Raw genomic sequence first — 21,622 nt, forward strand, 5'->3', positions numbered from 1 at the left:
GAATTTGTTACATTTCCCGGTAGTGATCCTCTATTTCTAAAGGGAATCGACAAGACGCATAAGGTCGTACGTGCTAAACGATAATTTGCCCACTCCATACGTCATTTTTCCAGTTAACACTCGATGCATTTGACCTTGATAAATTGTCCTTATATTTGATTAAAAATGTTTCTAATTTTCTCATTTTATCATCCCTTCATTTACTTTATCTATCTTTTTGATAAATATTTATGGAAGTCAATGAAACCTAAAATTTAATTCTGTAGATCGAGACTCGAAGAATCAGCATCTCACCCTTCGTCTGTATTACAATGAACTCGAGTAAAACAAATAAAACTATCGACGATTAAATCAACACAGCCATTAAAAAGATCTTTTAATATCGTAACGTCGATTTTAATTCTTAATATCATAACTTTGAATTCGTTCATGGATATATATATATTATTTTATACATATATTGTTTCATTTCATCTTTAATAAAATTAATTGCTAGTTCATATTATATTTGTTATATATAAATTATACTTATAAGATATAATATAGTTTATACTTTAGGTTTCAAATAATATTATATTCCTTTCTTACATATTGTATTTCTACTTTTACTAGACTTAAAATCGAAGACTTAATTACTGAGTCTAACCCAACCGGTGACCAAAATTAAACGGCACGAAACAAAACATTTTTTAGATTGAACAAAAAGAATAGAACCAAAAGACAAGGAACAAAGGATGGATAAGAACAAAAAAGAAAAAGAAAGAGATACACAGAGATACACAGAGAGAAAGAGAAAAAGAGAGACAGAGAGTGCGAGAGAGAGAGAGAGAGAGAGAGAGAGAGAGAGAGAAGAAAGAAAGAAAGAAGCATAAAACTAAATCGGCAGACGTGTCTAGAAATCTTTAACGCATTTTGCTTCGTTAAGTCGAGAGGTCTTTTTTCAACGCTCTGCCATTGACATGCCCTCCAAGGGTGGAAACTCGCGAAGGGTGTATACGAGTGAGTGAGTGAGAGAAAGAGAAAGAGAGAGAGAGAGAGAGAGAGAGAGAGAGAGAGAGAGAGAGAGAGAGAGAGACAGAGGCCGCGAACTGGATTTAGTTTGACGAGAAGTTGTGGCAGCGATGCCCGAATGGCGCCTAACTCAATTTCGTTAGTTTAGTTACATTGGTGGCTGGTAACGCGAGGACCCCGCGTAGGGGATGCTGTGATTAGATTTCCATGTGGGTAGTAGTACGCACTACCTAAGCCTTTATACGTATCTACTAGGTACCCACTACCTATCGACGTTACGTATTCTACGACTTCGTGTTTGGCACCCTTCCTCTTCTCTCTCTCTCTCTCTCTCTCTCTCTCTCTCTCTCTCTCTCTCTCTCTCTCTCTCTTACTGTTGCCACCGAATTTGCCACCTCCAACATCGACCACAAATATTAACTCGACCTACCCTCTTAAACTACCGTCGATCGATCTCTCGTCCTCAATAATTTCTCTTTTCTTTCCTTCCTTTCTGTTATATTTCATACTAACAATAAATTGTAAATGTCGCGCCATAAATATTAAAATTCCGTTAAAAATAACTAAATATTAGGTATTTCTATTTTAACTAACGAGACAATCTTGTTTCTATTTTTTGTGAAATACTTTTAAATCGGAACACGAATATTGAAATAGATTTTACATAAATATGATATTTTCTAATCAGAATTTTCTTTTTTTTCCTAGCTTCAATCTTTCCCACTGTTTATAGTTATTGATTCATAAATAAACGTTCTTTTATCGTTATACGATTTTTTACTTATAACGGCAGTTATTATTTATAAAACAATCTAATTTACTTTCTCTATCGTTTTTTCTTTTCGTTAATTGTAAAGAAATTCGTCATGTTCATTTTTGGTTTAATGTCACACTAATGATAAAGTTAGTTCAAGTAATTGTTCATATTGTTTGTATATATCGTCATTAAAAGTTCTCAATATATTTAATTATTCTCGTTAATATATTAATTTTATCTATCTCTTTAAAGAGTGAACACACCCCGTATCGAATCATTTCGGTTCTATCGAAACGATCCTTTTACGATATCAATTCACTTCTTCCTCCCCACTATTTCGTAGAATAAAGGGCAATCCTGCGTAAATTTTCATCGAAGTGTATAGAAGAATGAGTCGCATGTTCTCGAGGAAAAACGGTGCCGTAAGCAAGCTAGCAATAGATTTTGTCTCGAGATATCCTTTATAAGAGAAGTGACCGTGCGACCGGTAGAAGATTCGCAGATACATAGTAATAGAGAATTGTCGACGATAATCGAACGATAACATCGCTCTTCGCCTTCCTTCATTTTCGTGGTTCATTTAACGAAAATGGAGCCAGTCTCTTTCCGATAAAACTGCACCTCGAAAATATACGAAATCTTTCGTTTTACCCTTCTTCTTCCCATCTTAATATTGTTTCGTTAATCAAGAGATCCTGAGATCCGCATGAATATTATCTTCGAAGGAAACAAGAAAAGAGAAGAGAGATAACAGAAAAAAAGACAGAAAGAAAGAAAAAAAGAAAGAAAGAAAGAAAGAAAGAAAGAAAGAAAGGAAGAAAAGAGGAGGAAAATGAAGAAGAAAAGAACGTTGATTCTCACTTGTGACACAGAAATCGAGTTAATCGAACGCTTCCCAGAACGATCCCTCGACTGTCAGACTGTGGCAGACACGAGACACGTGTCTGCTACAAAGACGTGCTACGAAAAAGAAAGAAAGAAAGAAAGAGAGAAAAAGAGAGACTATCGTCTATAACAAAATTATGATGCGGTTGACTTCTTTTCCAAGTCGCGTCCCCGAAGAGAAATTTTTGCCATTCGATCAGAGTACCTACTAGCCCTTGCTTTCGATCCCCGTTAACTTTTACTCGCTCGACCTATCCTAGATCAAGAACTGATCCATCAAAAAATATCAACGGCAGATATACTTTGTGGGTATCTAATGGACTATAAAGTATACACACGCGTCAAGAACAAGAATAAAGTAACGAAATTTAAAAATCTCTTTCTCTTTCTTTCTCTTTATTTCGTAATTTAGGATTTACCGAGGTCAAACTATTCGCCTACCTTTCACAGTTTTGTTAGGTGGTGGTCCATCACGACTCCATGGGGGATCACCATGACCCGAGAAGTCTCGGAGTTTGAGGTAAGAGATGGTAAGCCTTATAATGGAGGCTTTGTCCAGTTGAGAGGTAATGGCCGCCGGCAAAGGTAACATCTTCGCTAGCTCGTAGAACTCAAAGTTCTCCTTACCCCGTCTCGATCTCGCTGCGTCTCGGCTTTTCTCTTTACGAAGTTCCAGGATACTGTAATTAGAAAGAAATGTTCTCAGTCAGCTACCTAGCATTCGATTAATCGATTTAAACTAAGCAACGTCTGAACATTTCTAGATTTTTGTCCTTTTTTTGTATTTTTGATTTTTTCGTCTTTTCCACATATAACACCTAAAGATCATTTTTTTGAAAATGACTCGAGTCGTTGATGTACTTTTTTCTTTTTTTACCATGAATGTACCAGCGACCGAACTCTCAGAGAGAAATAGGTAACGAAGAAGGAGAGGCGTGGCAAGTACAGGGATGTCACGGTGATACGGCAATACGCGGTAAAGCGGCTACCGCTTAAACAGCATACATTATTCAAGCGCTATCAAGCCCGTGTTTGCTGACAAGCCAGTGAATGTGGTCGAGTGAATACCACCGTAACGTAACCACGCCCCATAGACTGCCCCTTGATACCGATTTTACGTTTAAACCGTCCAATGAACGATCTCTACGTGGAAACGATCAATCGTCTTCTTCGTTGCTTAAAGCGATTTATTAAAAGTACTCTCGAAGAAGTACTCTTCTACGTTCACGGTACATTTACCGGTAAGGACTAATCCGAGAAAAACTAAAGCGACGCAATTAAATGTGCCGTCTCAACTTAAGAAGGGTTGAAAACGAGATGGGCTTTTTATTAGACCGCTATTGCGCTTAACGACTGTAAAATGACAATGCTTTCTTGTCTCTCTCTCCCCGTTCTCTTTGAAAACCCCAGTAAAGAAGAGAAAGAGACGAGGAGGGGAATGTGCAAATACCGCCAACCTGTGGTAACCCATTATTTTCATCTTTGTCGCGGGAGTCAAAGGTCGTAAAAAGTCGACTCGAGTAAGGGTAAGTTTCCTTCGGCGCGAGCCATTGGTTCCATAGGAATCTTGTTTTTTGATTTTATAAACGCACTTCAACTCCCTCGAGTTCTACGAACCAGACGAAAATCTTTTCCCCAAAGGAATAATGACGGACATGTCCCCTTTTGAACTAACTTTACTGAACGATCTTAACCGATTTATATACAAATTTATATCTAAACAATCATAGTAGAACGATGGAACAGTTTTTAGATCCGTAATATGGTTGCTTTCTTCTCAGCGATGCTCTTTTATTTAGAAATTTTTTTTAGAAAGGCAGCAGTACATGGATCAAAGAACGATTACACGAACCACCTTTCGTTGCTGATTGTGCAAAGATAAAAGGATTGGGAGGGTGGCTTTGGGGTGGTGGGCAGCAAGATCGTTCCTACTTCGTCCCTTCGTTTTCTTACGATCCTTCACGAGTTAGGTCCATCTCCCCAGAGGTACGATACGAGTAGGCAGAAAGAACCGTAGCTGGTTCGAAGCTGCTATTGCTAGTGCTGATGGTGTATAGCTGGTGTTGCCTTCGCACGAACGAGCGGCACACTGTACGAGTTGGTGGTGGTTGCAGACGTGTGAAAATAAAATTACGCCCAACTTTCGGCCAAATTGGTTGAAATTGGGCGGCAGTCGAGCACAAGGCCCTACCGGGAGTCCCTCGGGGTAAAGAGATAGAAGTCTCTCGCGGAACCGATCGCTCTCTCCACCTTTCTTCTTTTCCTTCTTTCTCGGACCCTCTTTCTCCCTTCTTACATCCCCCATGCTTTTTTCTCTTTTCTACCCTTCTTGCAACGTGTTCTAACATCTACTTAGACCTGCTAAGAGATACGATGGGTCAAGTCAACAACGACTACTACAGTGCAAGAGCGTCAAGTGGCTGACATTAATAATTCTTAGTCCAATGAGACGACGAGATTAGAGGTGACGGCAGTGGTTACTTTTACATTTTTCTTTTTCTTTTCCTTTGATCTCACCACCCTATTCCCTTTCTTCGACTCGATCGCTTCGTCCCACTTGCTTTCATAAAAGCCGCACACGAAAGAAAGAGCATTGAGCTCGCGGAAATTATAATGCGCATCGTGGCACCGGCTCGTCGACTAATTCAATTAAACAATTCATTTGCTGCTCTGGAGCACCACCTGAGGGCATGTCCCATTCCGTCCGTGGCTTCGTGCCGTGGCTCCGTGTGGACGACTTTCTGTGTTAGTCGATATGGAGGCAGAAACGTGAGTTGGAGAAGGACCAAAGCTGCCTTGCCTTGCCTTGCCTTCCCACCCTGTTCCCTCGAGAGTCGTAGCCTCGCGCTACAATACAATGCTCCTAATGTTACGGGCTCCAGTTTCGACATAATTTTCTTTCGCGGCCGCCCTTTCGGCTATCAGATGCCTAAGCTTTTGTAGCACTTTGACAAAAGGAAACGTCATTTCCGGTGACCGCCCGATAACGAGAGGAACGTATACTGGGGTGGAAAGCTACCAACCACCCTCTTACTAAACCACCCCCTGTGGAATCCTTAACAAAAGTCCAAAAATACGCTGAAAACAAATAAATGTCTATGTGATGTGGCAGTTGATATATGATAAAAGAAAAAACAGAAAGAGAAAAAAGAGAAAGAAGAAACAAATTTTGTGTTTCGCCGACAACGTCGATTTTCCGGAAAAAATATTTCCCTTTTTCGATATGTGGACGCATTGCTAGAGATGGACACCACACTAGTCATAACGACATATATATTTTTATAAACCCGTCGTATCGAACTGTCCGCACCTATATTTCAAATTCAGCTTTCATTCCGCTTTATGAATAATTCATGATACGTTTCTTCCTTCAAATGGACCAAAGTATGGCCTACGGTTTGATTCATGACACAACGGTTGACGATCGTGTCGAGGCTTAAGAAGTCTCTATCAAAGAGAAAACGTAGCCTTCTGCCCGTTACATCGTCGGATTGCATAAGCTGCTTGCAAATCTCCTACATAATTTATTACTCGAATCGAATGAGCAGAAAGAAAAGCTTCCTTGCTAGCCCTCTTGTCCGTTAGTTATAATTACTGCAATTGTAAAGAAAGGAAAAGAGAAATAAAAGAAAACTTGATCATTTGGCCTATCCCCCGCTTCTTCACAACTTAACACAATTTCCAAGACACCGAAAATATTTTCTGAGAAATAGACTAGAGAATCTGAATGAACTCTAGGATGTTGTCTCTAGACACGAAGCTATTCAAGACTACATCCGCTGATAAAAATCACGTAGGTATATGCTTACGATTACGTTGCAACGAGGAATAGAGGAAGGAAGACGTATGGCGGCATGAAGGACAGAGGATAGTCGTCAACAGGGATATATATATATACGGGGTGAAAGGGGGAGGGTGGGAGGCAGGGAAGGAGGAAGGGTGGGAGGGAGGTAGGTAGGGAGAAAGATGAAAGAAAGATCGAAAGAGAGAGGTAAAAGAAGAGAAAGGAAGAGAGAGGGATAGAGTGGAAGGGAAGTTGCTTCTTGATGACGCGCAGATAAGGGAGGGTTTAAAGTCTACGTGATGAGTTTCTCGATGTGTCCGAGCGGAGGTCGAGCCTGAGAACTTTTGGTAAACGCACTACTCCAGCACGAACAAGTCGCAGTTTTGTTCGAAAGAGACTTCCTTTACATCTTGCTTGTCGCGAAAGGTCAACGTTCATGATAGCACAATGTACAAACACGCTACGTGGAGAGTTAGAAGCTTTTCATCGATTTCCGGAGCTACATCTTGAAAAACACTCCAAGACTCATTCTCGTGATCTTGGAAGGGTTCTTCTTAGGACTTTAATAAGGGACAAAGTTTTCGATGGGAGTAGCTACCTCGGAAATCCGATGAGCTTAATCCACCAAGGTGGTCTCGTCCAACTTTTAACCCAATAAGGCAAATGAGATACCTGCTATTTCAATTTGGGTAAAAATCTTCCCTCAACTTGGCCCCATTTTAACCGTTTGATCTTTTCCTCTTAAAGAAATCGATTCCGCAGATCGGCCTATTTTTTTACATTTTATCAAAACTTTCGGAAAATTATTACCGAACGAAACAGACAATTCTACGATACGGTATTAAGGTAGAAGGATCAATGCTATGTGCTCGAAGTTGTTGAAAGAAAGCAGAGGTCTTCCAAGGGTCTCACGTGCACGTCTCGTATCCGGACATTCTCATGTCTTAACTTCCGGGAACGTGAGCCAGGCAACGCACCAACTACCACGGCGACACCTTCTACCAATGGTTTGACTCGTACACCTAACTGCGGTCACTGATCTTCGCTTCGCCATTCTATCATTCAATGACTACCTTCCTTATCCTATCTATTATTATTAACAATTTAAGACAATTTATTTTATAGAATTATTTTCTTTCAGAATTTATTTTATGCTTTCAGAATTTTATTTTATGAACAATCACTTAAATAGCTGAAAAATGAATATCTTTCAAATTGACCTTTGCGTGATTCTTGTATTATTAATAAAATATTTTTCTTCGCGACTTAAAATAGACCATCCTATTGAAATATTGTTTCATTTTACTTTACTAATAAGATAACTCATAAAATTTGTTTATATACGATCATTGCTTTATCAGTCAATGACTCCGTTCGCTATCCTACTCACATTTATATTCGCAACTTAATATAGCCTATCTCTTACAATAAGCCTCTTTATCCCAATACCTCGTAAGAGTCTTGCTTGACTCCGTACGTTACTTTGTTCATCTTTATATTTGCAACTTAAAATAGTCTATCCTTTACAACAATTCTCTTTATCCTACTACCTCACAGAAGTCTTGCTTAACCATCACTTTATCAATCAATGATTCCATACGTTACTCTACTCATCTTTATATTCACGACTTAAAATAGCCTATCCTTTACAATAATTCTCTTTATCCTACTACCTTGCAAGAATCTTGCTTGACCATCACTTCGTCAATTAATGATTCCGTTCGTTAGCCTATTAATCTTCATATAATCACGATTTAAAATAACACGTTCTTTTTTTAGAATGATTTGCTCCATCCTATTACCTCGCAAAAAAGTCTAGGCAATATATCAAGTGTATAAAAAAGATTGAGAAAACACCCTCACGGTAGAGTCCGAAGGATGAAGGCTAGTTAGTAGAAGATCGTAGAAAAGAAGAAGGTAGAAAAGAAGAAGGAGGTAAAGGTAGCGTCGTTGACGGCTCCCCGGGTTGCCCCGTCAGCATCAGCGTTCTTCCGATCGCATCGGGTTTACTGCCGTGGCGTGACGTACTCATCTGCACCATCGGTTTACCACCCTCGCGCCTTATATCCACTGCCGTCACCGTCACCGGCACGACCAACGTCGTCTCGCCACCACTGCCACCGCCTCCACTATCGGCAGCCCTACCGCTACCCATCACCATTCCCATTATCCACTCACTGTGACAGAGCTCTCGTGGGACTCTAGATACCCCCGACGTACTATCACGTTCTCTCGCCTGATTTCATAGGGGCCGCAAAAATTGTCGATCTCGAAGACGAAAAAGGTTTGCCAGCGTACTACCTGCGTAATTCGACGTTCGTCGGATCCCTACATTTTTACAAGATTAGCCGTGCGCGATTTATTCTGATAGTTTGAACAAACAATCCCTATGGGACATTATCATCATCCTGCTCTTTCTTAATCGCTAAATTTGTCATTATTTCTAAAGTGGATATCAATAGTTTAATTGATTCTAATTTTCATTGTGATAAATATTTAATCGCCGATGATCATCGTTCGCTATTTTATTCTTTACGTCATACGAGGAAAGCTCGTATTTGTCTCTTGATATCGTATATTTTCTAACAATAATACAGAATCTACGTAGTAATCACATTTGCAAAGAGCTAATCGTTGGTCATAGAAATTTAAAACATTCGCAGTCGACTTGCCGAGCGTTCCTTGTAAGTAACGAGTAACGCACGTTGCGGTGACTCTCCGATAAAATAAACGCAAGATTCTAACGATAAGCACTAAGCGTAGATATTAGAGAAATAAGTATAAGAGAAACAACATGCCCTGGCTCGAGGAGAGGACCCTGACTCTGTTTGTACGGGACACAGAGGTCCGCCGGTACGAACCAGGAGTGCGTGAACGCGGGGTTGATGTTGAGCGCCCCGGCAGCCCCCTGATGGGGTCCACCGACCCCGACACCGACCCCGACCGGACTTTGCCGCTGAAAGCTTCCATAATCCATGGCCACCTGATAGGGCAACATCTCCTCTCTGAAGCACCTTCCACTTTCTTCTATTCTTTCACGCGACGATCAGCAAGCACACTGACAATCCAACGAACACAATTCAATCCAAGAATCATTCACTGTCCACTTTTAGCAAAAAAATGTATCTGCGTATTTTTATCGGTCACTTATTTGTCCACGAAAAGTAATGTATTCTCAAGGTTGTCGTCATCGTTGACGTATCCTTTAGGGTCGGTTACCCTTACGATCACGGAGTCCCATGCTCGCAAGAACGAGCGAGGACTCGTCGGAAGAAATAACGAAAACGAAGAAGACGAAGAAGGGTCACGAAGAAGGAGCGGAGCAACGCGACACGTTCGAAGGGCTGCGTCACGAAGCGCCGAGTACTCGAATCGCGCGCGATGCGCGACGCGCGCGCGACCGGACAAAGTCCCCGAATCGGTGCTCCCCTTGGGAGAGTGAGAGAGAGAGAGACTAAGAGGGCGAGGGAGAGAGAGAGATAGACTAAGAGGGCGAGGGAGAGAGAGAGAGAGAGAGAGAGAGAGAGAGAGAGAGAAAGAGAGAGAGAGAGAGAGAGAAAGAGAGAAAGGAAGACGGAGATAGGGGTCTAGTGGAGGGGGTAGCAGTAACGCGACGGCTCGTGACCGGACGGGAGACCAGACGGGACTGTACCGTCTCGTTGACGAGACGTCGAGAAGGAAGGAGGACGAGACGCTTTTCGCCCACGCTCGCGCACGCGATGCTCCCAGAAGACGAGAGAGAGAGAGAGAGAGAGAGAGAAAGAGCGAGATAGAAAGAAAGAGAGTGGGAGAAACAGAGTTGTCCGCGAGTAGGCGGATCAGGCCACGCCCATCCGACACGCCCACCACGAGAAATGCTACTCACCAAAGGACCGCCCAACATCGAACGAACACGATTCAACGAAAAGGAATCTTTCCCTCTCTTGCGAGCTACTCTCAACTCCTTCGGTAGTCTCTCCAATGCTCCGCCCATTTCACCTAACAACGTTTCCTGGCTGGTTAATATCCTTCTCACTGGACGCCCACGTAGATCCGCCGATGGACCAACGTCCCTCTCTTCCTTTTTCTTCTAACTCCTACCAAGCTGAAGGAAAAAGATAGCCACGTGCATTCAGCTTTCTACCGGATTCTTTCACTTTCCTTACTCTCCCAGTTCTTCTTTTTCCCGCGGTAGAGATATCTACGACGTAGATACCTCTGCATGCATCGTAGTACATACCTTCGAGAGTAGGATTATGAAGTTGTCAGGCGTCATCGCCGATAGAATCATCGAATTCTACGCGCCATCTCTCAAGTTAATCTTCGCGCTGTGATGCGTAGGTGCGGCTAGACCAGCCCTCGAACCCCTTTCTCCTCGTTCCCATTTCAATCTCCAATACCATTCATGCGTTTTGATGTAACCACCTCGGAAGGAGGTGGGGAATATGTGCGAGGGAAGGAGAGAGCGAGAGAGAGAGAGAGAGAGAGAGAGAAAGAGAGAGAGAGAGAGAAAGCGTACGTGCGTCCGAGGTAGACACTGTCTCTGTCTCTTTCTATTGCACACACACACATGCTCGCACACACCACTCACCAACTACGTACAAGCTCATAAACAAAACGGCCGCGTTTTATTGGAATGTCAAAGCGGGAATATTGGTATTCTTCGCGAGGACTCCCCAAAATATGTACGTCCGCGGGCTGCATGCTAATGGCCGACGACGAGGGAGCTCACGAGGCGAGTATCGGTCTCTCTTCTCGCATCCGGTTGTCAGCACCGGCCGTTAGATCGCTGGCGCCACGGTGGTTGACAACCACTTCAACGACTAGCCTCACCTCCATTCTTACTTCTATTCGCTCGGACCATGGTCGAACAATTCTTTGTCTATTTCCTTTTTTCTGTATGTCACCATAGCATGGTTACTTGCAAATCGACTCGAAATTAAATTATTGATCCAATTTTTTATCTCAAAGAAATTCTTCTAACTTCTTCCTATGACATTCCCGTGTAATAAACTAATTCGACGAGTACCTCTCGAAAATAGATAATTTTTATCTTTCTTCGATCTCATGGCGAAAGTTTGCTCGTTGTATCGAACGTCTGCTAATGTTAATTGTTAGGTAAAAGTTTCCACGACACGTTTGTTTCACAATCCGTTGATTTCTCACGTTTGATGAGTCCCGATGATTAGACTCTTTCATGCAAACCACGCGATTCGAACGATCTTAAAATAATTGCAACAGCTATTGGCTGCAACTATCGGCACTTTGTAACTCAGCGAAAACGATCGGGGAAAAGCAATTAGATATCTACGGGAGAAAGAGATCGAAACGGATCTGCAAATTGGCACAGTAGTCGAGCACACGCTAGTCTTTGGACTTACATAGCCGTCTCCAATATTTATAAGAGGTCGACCGTCCCAAAATGTTCCCTTGGGAGAGGTAGGGAGCTCGCAGTAGCGTTGCTTTATCTGCCTGCTGGCTTCGTCCTGGAGGATTTTCAATGACTATTAAGCACGAGGAAACAGCTGATCGTATTGATCGATTATTTCTTTCTCTTTCTTTCTATCTGACTTTCGTTGACGAATATAGGTCAGATTAAAATAAATTTGACCAATAAAAAATAATTTATACGAAAACCATTGCGACATCCGTTACTATGAATGAACACGATAATAATAAGAAAAAAAATATTTTATTGTTATTTTTGTAAATAAACAAAAAGGGAAAAAATCGATTTAGCCGACCATAAGATTTGCGATTTGTTCGGCTACCCTAATCAATCATTACGGTATCGTTTACAAAAGACAACGTATGCTTCGTTGATCGAACCAACTAAAGGTTGGCTGTCTCTTGAAGCAAACAATCCTTATGAGTTGGTAAAATTCTATTAGAGGAAGCTTTGATTAAGATATTAAAGGGTACGTGTCGGGTATTCGAGCGAGTATTAGGTACTCGGTGTACGTAGCAGTAGTGATACGTAACCTAATTGTCGTAATCCGATCCTCTATGCTAATGCAGGAAGAAGAGAAAGAGGGATAGAGAGAGAGAAAGAGAGAGAGAGAGAGAGAGAGAGAGAGAGGAGAGAAAGAAGAGAGAAAGAAAAAGAGAGAGAGAGAGAGAGAGAGACAGATAGACAGGCTTCAGCCTAGGCGAGACAATGTTTAACCTGCACACTGGCAGGGTGTATTGTTATTTTAATAGGCATTACTTGATTTTAAAGTTCACTGAATGCCAGTGTGTTCTTGAAGGGGGATTTGATTGCTCCGACGATAGGGTCGAACCCTGTTATTTCTTTCCCCAATCCCTACTTTCTCCGGCACTAGTCGTCTGTTCTCGTCACTCGGACCTATGTACGCTACTCGAAGCGTTCATGCGATCGAACCCTGACTTCCTACGAGCGCAACGTTTTCTCATGGAAACATTCCTCTGTTCGCTTTTCATCTTTGCTTTGTCTCGATGAAAAAAAGAAACAAAAAGAAAAAAAAACAAACAAAAAGAAAAAGAAGGAAATGAACAAAAAAAAAGGAAAACGAAATTGACCAAAACCGGTGAATTAATCGTGAAAGAAGGTCCAGGAGGTCGTTCGTAGACTTCCATGCCGCTTCATTTGCCACAAAGGGGATGAAATAGAGCGAAGTAGGGTGGGTTAGAACCAACTAAACTTCGCTCTGGTAAATAGAGTCTAATCAACTGCGGGATTCAGCCTATCGGCACAGATTTCGGCCTCGAAATGGCCTCGATTGTACCGTCTTAATATTCCTATCTTGCTACGTCTGTCTGTGTATATATGTATGCGTGAATGTGTACATAGAAGTTGTAAGTAAGTACGTATATGTAAGAATGCTCGCTTTCACCATGAGCTTCGTTCTTCGTTGAGCAAAGAGGAATTTTGTACGATCGATCGACCCGAAAGAATTTTCGTATCGAATTTTTTAACAATAAATCCTATCGAATTTACGTAAAATGAAGGCTGCTTTGTAAGGGATTTAGTATAGTACGTAGTTACGTGGCAGGCGTATTTTTAATCGAGGAGCCTGATCATTCGTCTTCAACGAACGCTTACGTCCACGGATCACGGGTGAACGACCAAGGTGCGACTTGGCATTTCAATTAGGTAGAATTTTCTGTTCGACCACGGAAAAAAAATAATCTTCTTGTTGTTTAACTCGATGGAAACGTTTTTTTTTTTCTTTTTTCTTTTTTTTCGAAGAAAGCGATTGCAGGTATGCCAGTTGTACGTTCTACTTCGATACTTCGTTTCACCTACATATTTTATTTATATTTTATTTCATTAATAAAAGAAGACTTTCTGCCCAAAATACAACGAATTCCTATGTAACAATTTATTTATTTATTTTCTTTTTTACTATCACTTTAACGAAAGGAATTTATGAGATTTTATCAGAAAATTATAATCGTGACTTTCTTTTTTAGAATTTATTATTATGGTGATATATGAAACGAGGATTATTTGATAAAACTAAGATTTCATGATTCCGAAATGAAACAATATTTGAAGGTATTATTTTCTTGTTTCTATAAGGGAAGACATGAACTGTAAAAATAAATAGATAGATAGATGGAGTATAAGAGAGAAAGAGAGAGAGAGAGAGAGAGAGAGAGAGAGAGAGAGAGAGAGAAACGGAGCTAGTAGTCCAGACAAATAGTCGTTTCAACGAGAACACGACCGCACCCCGTCGTCGTCGAAACGAGGTTAAGCCAATCGGCTTCTTCGGAGACGAACGAGGCTCCCAAAGAATAATTAAGTAACGACGAAGGGTGTTCCTCGCGTAGTACAACGACCACTTTGCTCGTGCGAGCTAGAGAATTTCTCTCTGTGCTCACGTTCTTTGTTCCCTCTGCGCTAAAAAAAAAAAGAAAAAAAAAAAAAGAAAAAAAGTCACAATATCGCTTCCTAACTATACGAGTCACGCTGCTTATCTCACTCCCTTTTTTACCGTAGAACCATAATTGAAAAAGAAACGCAATTACGTAGGAGACGCGTTAACGATCGAAGAGAACCAATATCTAGGTAAGGGGAAGGGAAGAAAAAAGACAAGATGACAGTTCGACGATACTTTTTTTAGCATGTAACCATAGGACCCATGACAACTCGTGATCGATGATCGTACAGAATTATGTAAGTAGTACGTCTTCATCTAATCGATATGTTCTATTGTAACGTTTATGATATACCACGAACGTTTGTAATTTATCACGCCTTTGTTATTATTTATAAGAGCCTTTCGTTGAGAGAACTCGACAGATATCTATCTATTTTGAGAAAATGGGGGGAGGTCACCTAATAATCGCCGACAATAAATGCGAATCGCACTTGATTATTATGATTGTTCGACTCCTTTCTGCCCTAGCCCTCAAATAACTTCGTTTCTCGTTAGTAGCCAGAGCAACCCTTAGTAGCTCAGGGACGGTAAGCAAGGCGAAAGGGAGGATACTCGAAGGGTAGGAGAGACAACGTTTCCGTTTTTCAGGCCGAAGGTCGTCGTGAGAAGGAGGGTGAATGACTGGGATGCAATTTGAAAAATTACAGGAGCCGCATACGTTCCTCTCTTTTTCTTTTACTTTTATCACCGTTAACCCTCATATTTTCGCAACGTATCTTTGCATTCCTCGCAGTTTAAGCTTAAGGCTAAACTCGTACAAGATGTGAAACCCGTCACGCGCGTCTCCCACGTTGCTTATGATTCTGTCTTTTCAAAAGGAAATCCTTTATTATAATTTTTCGTGAAGGAGAAGAAGAAGAAGAAGAAAAAAAAGGAGAAGAAGAAAAAGAAAAAGAAGAGGGAGAAGAAGAAGAAGAAATAAAAAGAAAAAGGAGAAGAAGAAAAAGAAGAAGAAGAGGAAGAAGAAGTAGGAAAAGAAAAAGAAAAAAACGACAAGTTCCTTAAATCGAGAAAATACTCTTACAGGTTATTCGAACGCGGAAAGGAAGACCTTGCTAAACCGACAGGTCCTCCTAGTAAGGGTAACAACAATAATAAAAAAAAAAAGAAAAGAAAAAAGGGACGAGGCACGCTTCTCAAGCGAAACACTTGTCTCGAGAAGTCGATAAAATCTCCCAAACTCGGTCCCACTTCTCACTCTACCATTTTCCTTTTTCTTCAAATGTTTTCTTTTACGTTACCTTTTACAAGAAAGAAACTAATATTTCTAAAAGTACGATGTACCGTACGATCACATTGACACGACAAATCATAGATTTAACAGTTAACTATCTTCTTAGTAATATATCGATCGAATAGAGGTTTGCATGTGCATGTCCCATCAATTCGTAACGGATAATCGATAGGGACAGATGATCGGTATCTGCAGAAGAGAAGAGACTCGTAGGGGTTTAGCACGTTGCTATTTAGGAGACACGTGCAGCAGCCAAGTTAGCCACTTGTTCCGAAGTCTCGATCGCAATCTCTGCCTGGCTTTCTCACTCGCTCTCTTTCTGATACATCGGAGTCCGTACGTGTTTGCCGGAAATTCTCGATTACGTGGAGGAAGAGGATCGGTTTATTACGAGCACGTGGGACGGGTTCTCACGTGCACGTAACGCGGTAGGTAATACGTGTATCCACAAAGAGAGAGAGAGAGAGAGAGAGGGTGTCTCGGTAGTCCGTAAGATAGGGTCTCATTATTGTAGGTAGAGTGCTCCTAAATTGCCGCTCTAGGCTGGGGTCGCGAGACCGAAGCTTTGCCTTTTCCTACGACTCCGAGTTCTCGTGGACCAATTAACTTTCAATTAGAGAATGGAGATAACTCTTATCGCGTCCGCGAGGGCGGATTTTATGGGCTCTTCTTTACCCGATGCCCGACGTTTATGTCCGCGCTGATGCATGGCCATGGAAAGGGTTAGATACGGATCACTATATTCATAAAAGCGATAACATATCCGATCGAAGGAGGGACCGATTAGCGTGCTTGGACAACCGAACTCTGTCACGAGTCGAAGAACTTGTTTCTAAATTGTCTTACATTCGAGTATTAAACTGGGGCTAAGAAAGTTATGATTTTCTTATACCTTATTTATTGAAACATTACTTAGATATAATTGCACGATCAATTAAATCTTTCAAACTATAAGTAATTACTTAAAGATTATGTTAGAAAATATCATCGATGATAACCATGTATTTGTTCGATGTTACAAAGTTACGTATTCATTAATTTATATAATTATGTGAAAATGAATAATTTAAATATGAAATGTTTATATTTTCAGAATTTTTATATCTTTTTATAAAAAAATCGCTGATCAATAAATTGATTTTTTAGAACTAATAATGTAATGTAATTATAAGTACATATTTATGACGTAACAAATATTCATTGTCATAAAGTTATCGCCGATATCTTTACAAATAATTATTTTATGGTTGTTGCACGTAACCTATGAGTTAAGGTAAAATTGTTAGGGACGCTTTGGTTGGTCTAACGAAAGAGGGAACATCTATATGTATGATTATGAGGACGGAGTTATCACCGGGACTCGAGTAGGAACGAGCCCGCAGCCAACTCCATATTTGTGTATTACGCTCACGTGCAACGATACAATAAGGAATCCTTCGTATCGGGGGACGCATGCTAAGTACTACTAGCAACTTGCAGCCCGTGCAGCCGGCCGCGATTGTTTTCTTCGTACTCTCTTCGTACTCTCTTCTAATCGTGCCGGCCGATGCGATCCACCAACATCTTTTTCTTCTTTTTCTTCTTCTTCCTATTCTTTTCATTTATTCTCTCGATCTCTTCATCTTCCTTCTTTAACTTACTGATCGAGTTTAATAACTTAAAATTTTATAATTAAAAATATTTGTTTTGAATTCTACATACTTTTTCTTTTTCCTTTTGACATTTCGAATTAAAAGTAATTGTTTAACATTTTTTAACATTGTTTTGAAATATTTTATATATGTATATATATTTTGTATATCGCTATATCATATATAATTTTTACTAAATTTAAGTTTTATTATAGGTATATGATTAAGTCGATAATATAAAAGTGATAACTAAATTATCTTAATAAGTGAAATTTTGCATTTTGCTTCAACTCAAAATAAGAAAGACATTTTTTTTTTTAATTTTTAACTTGTTCTACTTTTTATTTTTACTTTTCATAAATATTAATATAATTACATATATAATTATATAGTTTATTTAAATATATACATTATTAATATAACATAATAATAATAATAATGTGTTTGTTTGTGTATGTATATAATGTATACAGCTATATTTACATATATATACATATATATATATATACACACACATTATATTATAGTATATTTAAAGGGGGAATTTAATTAGCAGAGAAATCAATCTTGCTATACTTTATCGACGAGACGGTCTTCCTTTCGTCGTACTAAGAATATGAAAAATGTTTAACGGAAATGTTGGTATCTCGACAATAATTAGCTGTGTAACGTATACAGGGCGAAAACGATTACACCCCTGCGGTGCTACTTTTAAATTATTACGTTTATCGTTCTCGCTCCCGTTGTAGGCAACTCAACGAGCCGCGTGGGCTCTGCGAGAGGCGATCTTTCTTTCGTTGAAAATAACGGAACGAACCCGAACTCGAAAGAGAGAAAGAGGGAGAGAGAGAGAGAGAGAGGGGCAGAGAGAGAAGGAGGAAGAGAAAGAGAGAGAGAAAGAGAGAGAGAGAGAGGGGGAGAGAGAAGAAGGAAGAGAGACAGAGAAGAAGAGAAAGAGAGAGAGAAATGCAGATGACACTGAGATAATTGTTAAATTATTATTTTTGCAGGGGATATCAGGAACGTCGTCATAACTAACCCGCTGTCGGAAGAAGACTACTACCACGGTAACTTTTCTTTTTCTTTTTTTTAAAGGTACAATCTACGATTTCGAGGGTTGGAGGTTGGCCAAGAATTCGTATTTAAGATCTCGTAATATCGATTTGGTCGACTATTTCAAATTTACTACGGGCACAAATTTCTGTATCAGCAAAATTTCAATTATATTTATCTTCGATGAACGTCATGTGTTCTTCGATTTGATGAACTATTTATTTAACGGCAAATTTATTAGGAAAAAAAAAAGTTTAGATATATTCCAGGAAATTTCAATTCTCTTAAATTTACCGGCCGTAAAAATTTCTATCTCAGCAAAATTACGATTTTTTCTTATCTCCAATAAATGTCTCATGTCCATCGATATAATCAACTATTTATCTAACAACAAATTTATTACGAAAAAGAAAAAGTGTTATATGTATTCCAAAACATTTCAATCTTTTTAAATTTATTACAGACACAAATTTCTATCTTCAAAAAATTGCAGTTTTTCTTATATCCAATAAACGTTTCGTGTCAATCGACTTAATAAACTATTTATGTAAAAACAATTTATTACAAAGAAAAAAGAAATTGTAAGTATATTCCAGGAAATTACAATTTTTACTATCTCCCAATAAATGTTTCGTTTCATTTAGTCGTAAATTGTCTTCGGAATTTTTCCCGCCTGAACTCCTATAAAAAATTGAAGAAACAAGAATGAGAAGATCCAGTTACCCATAAAAAATAGCGACGAGTTAACAGAGAGGTTATAAAATGCAAGGAACACGTAAAATATCGAGCGTGTCGAAGAATGTGATAATGCTCGTGTCGGCGATACGTCTTTTACGATGGTAGCTAGAGAAAATAATAAAAACTGCAATATGCTGCTAGGTGGCAAGAGTCACAAGAAACACACCGGATATATATCACTGGATATATAGATAATATTTCAAATCTAATCTATGATATATCGGGGACTGCGAATAACGCTTTTAGTTGCCGTGAAATACACGCATAATGCGCCTGATGCTCCTCGGTATGTAACTCCAAATTACAATTCCGTCGTTACGTTGATCATCGGAGCGTCCAACCGCAAACCGCAGCTCGCTTCGTACCACGATTCGTGTTCAATACATTAATCCTTCGTTTCTCGATGAATACCCATCTACGAATTTGAAAGCAAATTATTTTTTTTCTTTTTTTCCTTTAGAAAATTCAACGATTTTTTTTTCTTTTTACATTCCAAGTCAAAAATACGAACAACTCTAGCCGTTCTTTCTTATTGTCAACGATCTTTGATGAGTTCATTATCTACCATCGACAGTTTCGAAATGGTAGAACTGCTTGAAAGAAATCATTGAGAGAAAAAGAGACAGAGATAAAGGCAAAGACAGAGAGGGGAAACTAACAGAAAAAGAAGAAGAAAACAATGTTACTCCACTTGCAAGGTATGAGAAGATCCTTCCTAAATCTACGGTTCGATCTTGATCTTTGCAGACGGGCGCTCGTTGTAGGGCAACGTAACGGTAAGTTCAGTCCAGCAATATATTATACCGATCTAACGTCTCTGTTAGTGTTATACCTGTAAGATCGAAACCGAGATTCGGCTAACTCCCACCCCATTCTGTAAAACAATATCAAGGGTGCGTTCGTGTAACGGTATTTTCTATACCCTCTGATATCCTCTTCTTTTTATAGAAAACCAAACCAATTTTTTTTTATTTATGAAAACTTCGTATCACGAAGAGAATAATATAACGAAAGATAGATAGATAGATAGATAGAGAGATAGAGAGAAAAGGAGAGAGAAGGAAAGAGAAATATTCGAAAAAGATATTCTTGCAAAGATTTTATACAAGATAATTGTTCCATGAAACGTTCGTCTTTTATCAAGAAAGAAATTTGTTCGCAAGGAAGACAATTTAAGTGAGCTGCCAACTTGAAAGTGCGACGACTCGTGTCACGAAATTGGCCTTTCCTCCTATCTTCCTCGTATCTTTACCTGGCACCCCATCGCATAATCATGCCCCATAGGATCTAACACGTTTACGATCGTTTCGGTTGCGTGCAGCACTAGTTCGGAAGTCAAAAGATGTTTTTTGTGAAAGAAAGTGAAAGGATTCAAGTTTAGATCTTCATCTACTAGGACCGTAACCATAATTTTCACGTTTTACTAGAGAGAAGCAAAAAAACATAAAGAAATAAAGAAAGGGATGAAGGAAGAAATAAAGAAAGAAAAAAAACGGAAAATAGAATAAAAGAAAGAAAAATAAAGGCAAGTAATCCACTCACAGTTCATAGTTCAAATCTTTACGCATACGTAGAGTAGAAATATTGTCCTAATAAAAACAAAGAAAAAGAAAAGAAAGAAAAGAAAAAAGAGAGGAAGAGAAAAAAATTTTGAATTTAAAGGGACAGTAGTCCGTCCGGTCTTAGTCTCAAGCAAGAGCAATATGTAACCGTAGTAGAAGTATATTTATCATGTAAGCAAGCAATTTAGGCTCGATCATTTTTCACGAGACGCGTCGACTTTAGATCCCGGCAGTAAGTTGAGAGGGTGTTATTGGCCAGCGGGTGAACACCAAACGGACATCCCCTCCGAAGGCCTTCCCTCTGACTGATGGTTTTTGCCCTTTGCCAAGGCAGACACTTCGCGACACTGCATCCGTACGTGACACTCGGCTTTCGTTCCTTTGCACTTTATATGCTGATGAACCCGACAAGATTCGTACCTTATCTCTACTTCGCATTTTCAACTACGTCGAACGAGATGGACGATGATAGAAAGATCATGATGGCGCATCTTTGATCAATTTCATTCTTACTATCGATAACATTTGATCGATTTGAATCGATTGAGTGATCTTAATCGGAATTAAAAAGAAAAAATAATAAAAATGAAGAATATTTATTTATTTTATTTACGTATAATTAAAGTTTTGTTTATATTTTTCATATAAAGATTGAATATCCAAACGATGGTTTATTTTATTAATACTAGATTTATGGAACCCACCGATTCGGGGATTTCAGATTTCATGCTTCAAATTAGAAATATCATAAATATTATTCCTTATGTTGACTTTGATTGATGTAATGATATAAAGTAACGTTATAACGGAGAGAAAAAAGGAGAAGGAAAATACATATTTTAATGTACCTGTCAAAATATGACGGATTAAAATAGAAACAGATATACAATCGATAGATATACTATTGTAAATTTAATGTTAACGAAGGATTCGTTTCATTTCTATATTTCACTTATTTCATTTCAGTTTAACGAAGACTTCAATGTAAACCAAATAACGTTTTATTTCATTCATGAAAGGTTCAATTCATTCATAAATCCAAATAATATCCGAACCGAACGAACGTAACAAAAGATTAATCATT

At 39.3% G+C, this 21,622-nt stretch overlaps 1 protein-coding gene across 9 annotated transcripts in view; it reads right to left on the reverse strand.

Moving 5' to 3' along the window:
- LOC122627571 (protein trachealess) overlaps positions 1-21,622 on the reverse strand; it is an 88,167-nt gene that overhangs the window by 10,484 nt on the left and 56,061 nt on the right. For 4 of the 9 annotated variants that reach the window (XM_043808781.1, XM_043808780.1, XM_043808779.1 and 1 more), the window contains one exon: positions 3,095-3,333. In XM_043808781.1, coding sequence (XP_043664716.1) covers positions 3,095-3,333 — 239 coding nt within the window. Of the gene's footprint in view, positions 1-3,094; positions 3,334-9,235; positions 9,886-10,302; positions 10,450-11,797; positions 11,902-21,622 lie in introns of those variants that run through there. The other 5 variants (XM_043808783.1, XM_043808786.1, XM_043808785.1 and 2 more) reach the window with 5 other exon arrangements.

This window comes from Vespula pensylvanica, chromosome 3 (genome assembly GCF_014466175.1).
Source record: "Vespula pensylvanica isolate Volc-1 chromosome 3, ASM1446617v1, whole genome shotgun sequence".
NCBI lineage: Eukaryota > Metazoa > Arthropoda > Insecta > Hymenoptera > Vespidae > Vespula > Vespula pensylvanica.